At 35.8% G+C, this 9,973-nt stretch overlaps 1 protein-coding gene across 2 annotated transcripts in view; it reads left to right on the top strand.

The window, feature by feature from the left end:
• Nucleotides 1-231: 231 nt before the first annotated feature.
• LOC149787824 (uncharacterized) overlaps nucleotides 232-9,973 on the top strand; it is a 122,452-nt gene continuing 112,710 nt past the window's right edge. Inside the window, exons 1-2 of one of the 2 annotated variants that reach the window (XM_089974044.1) lie at nucleotides 232-299; nucleotides 7,804-8,021. In XM_089974044.1, coding sequence (XP_089830170.1) covers nucleotides 7,897-8,021 — 125 coding nt within the window. In that variant the 5' untranslated portion in view covers nucleotides 232-299; nucleotides 7,804-7,896. Of the gene's footprint in view, nucleotides 485-7,803; nucleotides 8,022-9,973 lie in introns of both variants that reach the window. The other variant, XM_089974042.1, reaches the window with a different exon arrangement.

Here is a 9,973-nt window from a genome sequence, read left to right as displayed (position 1 = left end):
AAAATTGTTTTGATTTATTCATTAATTTTAACCGTCATGTACTGCATTTTAATTTATAATTTATAACATTACCGTAGTCAGTACTTATAACTTAACTGTTTTTCTTTTATTATTTTGCCTTTAACTATTTTAAATCATACTTAGTACAGAATAAAAAAAAGGTTAAAGTATTGGTTGCAAAGAAAAAATCTCGACTAGAGCATTAGGGCTCTTATCCCGGAAGTGAAGAGTTATTGGCCTTTATCGTGGCGGGTATTTAAAAACAATCAACAATATACGAAGCGTGTCTGAACACATCAGTCAGTACTCAACAATTAGCTTCACGAGAAATCTCCCATAATGTTAAAATCACTCTATCGAATAGATTGCACTGAGCCTTGTTGTTCATAGCAAAATCCTGTTCAAGAAAGGGAAATACCGAAGCTGAACTTTCACTCCGGATTTATTCATTTTATGTGAATCTAGACCGATATATTTGTTGCTGGTACGCTTATCCTAAATAGCACAGGTGCTCTACACGAGCTTGATGTTGAGAAGAAAAAAGAAATAATCTGAAGGAAAAAAAACCATACAGAATGACAAAAAATACTTTAGATTACCCAAATGACCCGTTCTGATAGGACCCTCTCTATCGTAATATATAGGAGAGAAGGTACGTAACTTCCAAATACTTCGTTCCACCCATGACCCTCGATTTCCTTCTGCTTTTTCCGTCTTTAAAGGCACACGACCATACTATATGACTTGTTTTACTCCTGAGATATTTTTCTATTCATCAAGTCATATTGACTTTTCTGCGTTGTACCAAACTGAAGTTACGGGCTCCCAAACTTGCGATTTTCGCGAATTCTGTCTTTTGGGACAAGTACGTGCACATGTGAAAACCAGTGAAAAGAGCTACACGTACCATGCTTGCGACTATATGATGCATCCCTTCTTGACTTGCAGAACAGTGGTATATGCAAAAGTAAGTAAGGGTCATGGGTGGAATGAAGTATTTGGAAGTTGCATACCTTCTCTCATATATTATGATAGAGAGGGTCCTATATCAGAATCTAAGGTATTTTTGTCACTCTGTTTGATATTTTCCTTCAGATTATTGTTTTTTTCTTCATCTCAACATCAAGCTCGCATTGAGCACCTGAGCTAAATAGCAGATAGAGTTTAATAGTGATGTATGGCCACCATATTGCCAGATCGAAGCAGTATAAAAACAGCAGTGCCAAATCTCCAGTTAGTTGACCCAGTTTTAAACAAGTAGATCCTAACCTTCGATTTAACTTGGCCACATGCACTTTGATAAAAGACAACTTGGACAAATTGTTAAAGAAAAATCGGACAATATGTTTATTATTATCAAAATGGGGCCTTAAGACTTATTGCATAGTGGATGTCCTCAAACTGACAACATGCAGATGGAAGGTATTTGTCTTGATTGAAAATCCTCTGGGGTTTGCTGCTTTTGCTTGGCTTCGTGTATGAAATGTGTCATGGCATGGATAACTGATGAAACTGTTTATCGGTGTATTGTGTATTACTTTTTTTTGTTAATACCAATAGGGATTTTGACTAGTTATTTTTTATTGTTTTTTTAATACATTTTTTTTTTAACCTTCATTGAAATCCAATAAATTGAGGTCCTACAGATTTTAGTAGAATTTTGTACCATTTGATCTGATTAACATTTTTTAAAACTTATTTCAGTGTTGGTATGAAATCAAAAAGTGTTGGTATCAAATCAAAAATTATTTTTAGAGTTACACAGGCAGGACTGACTTCACATTGACAGTATCAAATCACAACTTGATATAGCTTGTTTGAAACTTTTACTGATTTGCATCTTTACATAAGAAGCTACTTTTAAGATTAATTTTGTGATTTCATTTATATATTTGAATCTAGATAAATTCTGTTTGAAGTAAGTATTGCCAGCTTTCAACAGCTTGCTCAACAGTACTCATCATAGCAAAACCACAGAGCAGACACACTTGACCAATCTTGCATTTGTTCAGATATCTAGTTTATTTTGATTTTCTGTTTCATTTGAGGATTTCTCTCAATATCTTGCTAAGTAATAACTGCTTTGAACAATGATAAAACAACCCATCTGTTTGAACAATAATGTTCTTTTTTGTGTGTAGACTTTCATGTTAATGTTGAAATTAGATTGGATGTTAACCAGATCAAATGCACAGTTGTCCCCCAAGGTCACGCTATGAGGCAAAGTGGGTGACTAAGTCACCTAAAAAGTGTAAACTTCGCCTTCTTTTAGCAAAGCGAAAATGACTTTGCCATTAATTTGTTAGAGGAACATTGAATGACCATCCTTTTGAGATGCTCCCTTGCCTTGGCCAGGATAGTTCAGTGTAATGTTATATATAGCTCAAGGCAAAATGTTGGCTTCAAGCCATGAAATAGTTGGTGTTGATATCAGTTACGCTGACAAACAAATTCTTGCACATTCACAAGCATGTGTTTTGATTGCTGATTGACCATTAACCATTTCCTGAGTAAGTTAGCAACTATTACTGCCCAATTCCCACAAGTTTTCCTTTTATGATAAAAACATACAAACTTGTGTTTCTAAACTTAAATTTATGTAAATAGCAGTTTGAGTTTTGAGAATATAATCAGTAACATGAATATTTTAATTGCCATGTTTACATTATTTTCTTGATAAAAATCAGTATGGAACTGTAATTGCGGACATCACTGTTCTGGGAAGTACCATTTTATTAGGTTGTCTCTTTTTGTAAACCATTGGGCAAATATGTTCAGGAAAATATACAATTTATAAAAAGCAGAGACTAAATATTACATTATTAAAGATTTAGCTTTAAGATGCATTTACTCACTTCTGCCTTGTTTTCACTGAAAGAACTATTCCATTCCAAGGATGGGTCTAGATCATTTTTGTATGTTGAGAAGTCACCACATCCCATACCAGAGTGGTTTGTGACTGTTTCCAAGGTATTGAAATCAGCATCTTCCACAAGGATGGGATCACTAACACTATAATGTGAAGGTGACTAACACCCAGTAGTGAGTCCCACCTTCCTGATTCAGCTGAAGTGTGGTCTTTTTGCTCAATTAGACCTGTTTGCGGGTTGAGTAGATCTCATTCATTGGACTCAAGTACCACAAATATATACTTCCCCTCAAAGGCCCTCATTACCTGACCATTCACTAGTTGGTGACCGGTACTAGGCACCAGTCAAGGAATAATACATGTAAAGTACAGGTCACTGGGCACCAAGCCTTGACTTGTCTAGAGGAAGGGAATGGGTAGAATCTCCATCCTCCACTATTATCTCTATGTTACAATTTAATCCCTTTTAGGCTTTGTTTACCCATCTAGGGAAAGATATCAGCCCTTCTCTTTCTCTCAGTTCCCATTCAACTCCAGCAGGAATTGAGGACTACCACAGCCTGGTGGTGAATATGAATATTCCATGGGTCAGCAGACCAGTTTAATTATTGAAGAAATAGGGTTGGGGGCCACTACTCACCACCTATTGCACTGAGAGGAGATAACCAATCCCCATTGCACTGGAGAGTGGAATTATGAACTCGGTTTTTGTAGCTGCATATGAGTTAAATTTCTGTTGAGTTTAGACTCATCAATCTTTCCACATTAATCAGGTTTTTTAGGAAGAGTATTTCAGGATGGAAACATCTACTTCAGGAATGCCATGAGATTGAACAACTAGGCGATCTTGATAGATCTCCAGGATACCTACTTATTTAACATTCTCATTTTCCAATCCAAAAGAAAATTTCTGCAGTTTTGTCTAGTCAATGCAATTTCAGTCTTTTCCCTTCGGTGTCACACCCATCTCAGAACATTTCTCAATGTGATGGGTATAACTGTGGCACACTTGAAGTATTTAAAGGTCCCATCCTCAGTATTTTGATGACAGATTGATGCACAATATCCTCAGATATACTCCTCTAAGTGACTGTCACTCTGCTGGTAGACAGTGATTGTCTTTAACTAATTCCCAACTAAGGCATGTCAGATCTGATCCCTTCTCAGAATATGGTTTAAATGGAGATGAATGTACTCAGCTGTCAAGGAATGGTTAGAGTTTTCCTGAGCAGGATCTCACAGATTGTCTCTCACAGAAAGTCTTCAGAGACTGCAGAGGGCATGTATGGTGGATGTATTCTGTCTGAAGTAAGATCAAGTAGGGTCATGATAATAATTCATAATAATTAATCAGGTTCTTCAGAGTCCAGACCCCTACTTGTCCTGATTACCAGACAGTGGTCCCAGCAGTCTTGGATCACCAATTTCCTTTGTCTGTTGAAGGATGACCCCCCCTCCAGGCAATTACCACTGAAGAGAGATCTGCTATCGCAGGACAGAGGGTCCTTCCTTCACAACAATCCACAGATTCTTCACCTTCACACCTGGCTTTTATCAAATGATCTATCTGCCAAGGTTGCCATCTGTATCACCCAGGCAGTGTTTTCCAGTGTTTGCAAGTAGAGAATGTTCTGTAATTGATGCAGTTGTAAACAAATTAGTCATATCTGTCCCCCTTGAACTATAATTGCAGATATTGTTTTGATTAAAAGGATCTGCTTAGTATCAGCCACTATAGTCTGTAAGGAACCCTGTCCTATACTCATGAGTTCTCTATGTACTCAACCACTGGGTCTAACCCACGTTTTTCATGATTGATCTGGGGGCCCCGAGTGGTCTAAAGCGTTCACCATTACGGATTACTACCATCTCATCTCTGTCTGCGTGGGTTCGAGTCTCAGGTTCGGCCAATTTGGTTATGTGAGAAAGCTTGCCAGTAGCTTCTCATGGGTCGGTGGTTCTTTCCAGGGTTTTCCTGTGTTCTTCCTCTACTATTAATACTGGCCGCCATGTATAACCTATCTTGTGCTGAAAGATGGCGTTAAACCTACATCAACAACAACAACATAATTGATCTGGTACTTTGAGCTTTAAAGACCAATCTCTCTTTAATGCTTTGATTTAATTTTTCATGCATACCTGTCAACTAAAAAAACTCCCGATTTTTGGGTCATATCATGCCTACCTCCCGATTTTTGAAGAAAACTCCAGATTATTGCATTATGTATCTTGATTTTCATTTCTTTTCAAAAAATAATAGCTATATTGTATGTAATTCATAGAATCTATTTTCAATTTTATCACCTGTGAATATTGTTGTGATGAAATAATTATCATACTAAAAATAAAATTTTCTTAAGTAAATAGAATGTTAAATTTAAATATTATTCATGTAGATTTATGAATTTTTTTTGTATCCCCATAAAATCAGAAAATAAACTGCAACAAAAAAGATGACCGCAATAAAATTTTGAGAATTAGTTTCAATTCCAAGAATGATCACTGTGATTGCTGTAGCGTCTCCATTCCTACGAAAGAAACTTGTGATTATATACCTAGCAATACTGTATCATATATACAGTACAAACATTAATTACAGTCATCAAATTAAAAGAAGGAATAAAAATTAAAACATACTACACAGAATATGTGCCCTTGAAAACTAATTCAGAATACTGGTAATTATGTTATTTAGTAAACAATGCCGAAGTCCTTGTGAGTTGACAATAAGGAAATAATGTGGGATAAGAAAATGTGTGGAAAAATAGTTGCCACATGTGTATGCTTGAGACCACATTTAATCACCAATAGTTACAACAAAACAGGGCATCTTTTATTTGCCAATCAATTGCTGGTGCTTACCTAACACACTGTAGAACATCTTCCGTTGAAATATATCTGACGGCCAGTTCTTTTCCAAGACAATTACAATGATAAGAATTAACTGTTAATTTCACACTGGCCTTTTTACTTGTTTACTTAAGACTAACCTTAAGCTATCGTGCAGTTTGGCCACAGCTACCAGAATATCTAAGAGGGCATATCCTGAGGGAAAATAAGGCACATCACAGTGAGAAACAGCACCTTTGAGAATTTCATGCATATTGAGCTAAAAAGATGGTCAACATTTAGTGAAAACATGCTGCAAAAAACGTCCGATTTTAGGTCCCAATCTCCGTTTTTTTATTAAATTTCCCTACTTGGCTTTTGCAACGTTGACAGGTATGTTAATGTGTTTGGTCATTATTTAAACCTTTTTATGAACCATAAAGTGAAGTTCCTTTGAGAAGCCTTACCTTTAAGACAGTCTAGCATTGGTAGTGAGGAGTGAAATTAATGCCTTTTCAGTTGAAGCTCCTATCTTGTTGAAAACCCCAGTCTCAACTGCATCTTTGGGTGACTGAGATATGCTTTGTCTGGTTATGGCCTTACATTTCTATTTCACTGAAGCTAAAAGAAAAAGATTTGTTGAAATCATCTCTTTATCCTTCTGAAAGGTACCTCTGATATTTCTGAAAGCACCATCTCATGGCTGATTATTTTGACTATCAAAAGAGGTTATCAATTTCTCAATAAAAGAGATCTTTCTTTCATGAGAATCAGAACCTATGAGCTTAGAGCTGTTGTATCTTGGACTTTTCTTAATCATTCTTTATTGGATGATGTCATGAAACTGGCCTTTTGGTGGACAAGCCCACCTTTTCTTTGTTCTACATTCAATCAATGTCACACAAGTAATATTGCATGTATGCATTAGGCCCAGTTGTGTCAGCCCATAAAATTGAGAAAGCCACACTCTAGTCTGCAGTGGAGAACCCAATCGATGCAAATGGTCAATTTACTTTGACTTCAGGTGCTTAACCTCTTATCTGGCTGGTTAATTTAGCAATGCAGTAATAACAGGTAAACATATTACTGCTGTTTAAACGTACTTGGGGAAGGGGGTAAAACTAATTTATATTTTGTAGTACATACCTTTTATTATTGCATAATTCCTACTCCTTCCCTGTTCTGATGTCCTCCAGTCTCTACTCTGGTCAAAAAAGGATGATATTCCAAATGATGGAAACAAAACCCGAGGAATTGAGACTAGGATCATGTTACATTTATGACAATTGCTGTTATTAATTACGAAATGGAATGTTTATTAGAGGAAACTTTTGATCCATAATTTGGATACTGTTTATCCAAAAGGTTTCTCTTCTGAAATTGCACTTAAACTTTATAAATTCATAATATTGCATCAATTCTACATATTTAAATGAAAATAAATCCTTCTGTTTCTTTTTACATGTTCTTCTTTAACGTAGAGAGGAATTCATTGTGACTAGAACTTTTATTTAGTTCTTCTTCCTGTGTATAGAATTACTTCCTAGGTTGTCACAACAGCAAAATTTCTAGCAGTAGCCAAGATAATATCAATAATAAAATGGGGGGGGGGGTAATTACAATAATGCTTCTTTTCCTTACAAGAGACAAAGATGGAATGATAATTATATAATTTTCTGTAGTTTAGAAGTCATTTGGGAAAGTAGTAGCCAATATTTCTTTTGTCTAGCTCGAATGGAAAGATGAAATTTGGAATTACACCCTGCAATCATGACTGGTCAGTCATATGCATAGGAGATTGACAGAATAACATGGAAAGAATGCTTAATGCAGGGATAATTATTATCATTTGTCAAAACTAATAACTCTGGTGCTTTAGAAAATTCAATGATGTTATCATTTAGACAAAAAATATTGCATAAATTCTATATTTTCTAAGCATTATTTAACACCACTGTAATTAACTCATGATTTTGTTTGCCAGCATAGTACCTGCTTGCAACCATGTTTAATCCTATTGAAACCTTTCGACAATTATAAATATATTTGGAAGAAAAATTATCTTTCAGTTTAAGTCAGCTCATTAAATATGTTTGTTTATACAGAACTGCCATCAGTTGTGAAGAGTCTGCTATACTTCATATCCAGACAACCATCACAGCTGGCAAGTCAGTATTTCACATGATACATGAGATGACATGGAGAATGAAGGGGAGTCATGTCCACCGACAAATGATGTCCCCCTAAGTCCTCTAGGTCCCCCAAGGCAAAGAACACCAAGTGGATCATCAACAAAGCCTATATTTTTTGATCCCAATATAAGGTATTGAGGACAATTCCTGATTTCCCTTTTCAACATGAAAGATAAAAAATAACAAGGGTAGTTGTAAATAAAATGCTTGTGATAGTCAAATGTACGAGGTTAAAGGCTTGAAGGCAATTCTGTCATTTTGCCTTAATGCCCAAAAATCAAACCCGCTTTTGTTTCAGTACAAAGTATTACATTGACTTTTGTGTCAGTTTTCCCCTTAGAGAGGAAGGTATAAAGTTAGACGAAGTTATATGCCATGCCGTCGGTTTTGGTACTGATCTGAAGATCATAAATGCAGAATTCCTGTGGATTAATTATACATGATCCTTGAAAAATACAAGAAAAATGTTGCCTTTTTTGTAGCCCATTTGGAACCAAATTTTGAATCAGTGGATGTATCCCTGTCCACTGCTAATACATTTTATTCAGCATTTCAAAAACCAAAGAATTTACTTTTAAAATGTTGCAGATTTCCAGTTGGAGCCTATTTTCAGGTTACTGTTTTATTCAGTAACTGTGGTGAAGCTAATAAGAAAAGTTTTAATATTTTTTTACAGTATTAGAAATATTTCATCAGTATTTTAAGCATATTTTCGATGATTTTAATATAATTGCTTGATAATGGTGTTGAGGATAATCATCATATGATCAAAAAGCACTTAGGAATGATAGACCTAACCTTGGTACTGATATTATGGTATATATGTCAAAGAGATTGATCTACAGAATACTACCAATTTTTTTAATTCATAATTGAAAAGCTCATGGATTGAAGTATTTGTGCAAAGAAATAATTATTTGCTCTTTGTAATTTATTGGTCGCCATCTCAGTATTGCATTTTGAGCACAGGATTGCAAGTCCCTGCGATTTCTTTTCCTACCCCTGCCCTTCTTGATGCTTTTCATCAGGGACAATACCAGAATCTGTCAACTATAATTCATTAGTGTGCCTCTGTCCACATTTTCATGCTAGCTGTGGCCAAAGTCTCTAAAGGAGCATCCGGGAGGCCGAATCCCACAACTTTTTTAGGAGGGTTATTTCGCGAAAATAAAGCTTCCTACGAAAAACGAAAATACAGGTCAGTAATGTTGAACCAAAGCCTTTAACATACCAAGATCTCTCTAATTGGGTTAGCTCATTTTTGTTTGTATTTTTGTATTTGATGCGTACTGGTTTACCCACCTTGACACTCAGTGTTTGTCTTCACCCTCCTTGCTGCTCCAGTGTGGTGTAATTAAATCATTATTATATCAATAATAATGCTAAATATGGAATCTCATACAGCTAACCTAGCTTCACAGTGACTAGTGGCAATTAAGAAATATCTCCCCATCCATGATTCTGTCAAGCATCAACTACAAGCACATCAGGAGTCTCAGGTGGAATTTACAGAAGGTACAGAACAATTGTTGAACCAACAAAGAAAATTGTTACAGCAACTGAGGCAGTACATAAAGCTCTTGAAACATTGCCTGTTGATATTGCTGGCCATCTTCGAGCAACTCCACTACCACCCCAGCAACCTCCTCAACCACAGCCTGAAGTTCAACTATAACCTGAACCACCAAAAACCAGAACCAAAATAATAGATAAATTTACGCCTGAAGGTATTGCTGCTGTCAAAGACCCAAACCAATTAAGATTTGTATGATTGAAAACATGAAAGAGATAAGTATGTAAAACCCGAATATGTTGATACTCTGAAATATAACGATTGGATTAGGGATATATATCATGTCTATTCTGATACTCCGCAGATCAGGTCTGAAGAAGATGTTAATCAGTTTTACATTTTTAATAATGCAATACATGAGTACTGAACAAACAAAGCAAGAAAGAAGAAGAAATGAAGCAGCAACTTGAAAAAGCAAAACCAGAAAGGGAATTAAGAGCAGGGAAGAAAAAAGCAGGCTAAGCAACAAGTGATGAAGAAGAATGGTAGGATGCAAGTTCTGTTTCTCAG

Source organism: Sinohyriopsis cumingii, chromosome 11 (assembly GCF_028554795.1).
Source record: "Sinohyriopsis cumingii isolate HCF-2022 chromosome 11, ASM2855479v2, whole genome shotgun sequence".
NCBI lineage: Eukaryota > Metazoa > Mollusca > Bivalvia > Unionida > Unionidae > Sinohyriopsis > Sinohyriopsis cumingii.
Note: the sequence above shows the minus strand (reverse complement) of the source record. Positions and strands in the feature narration are given on the sequence as shown.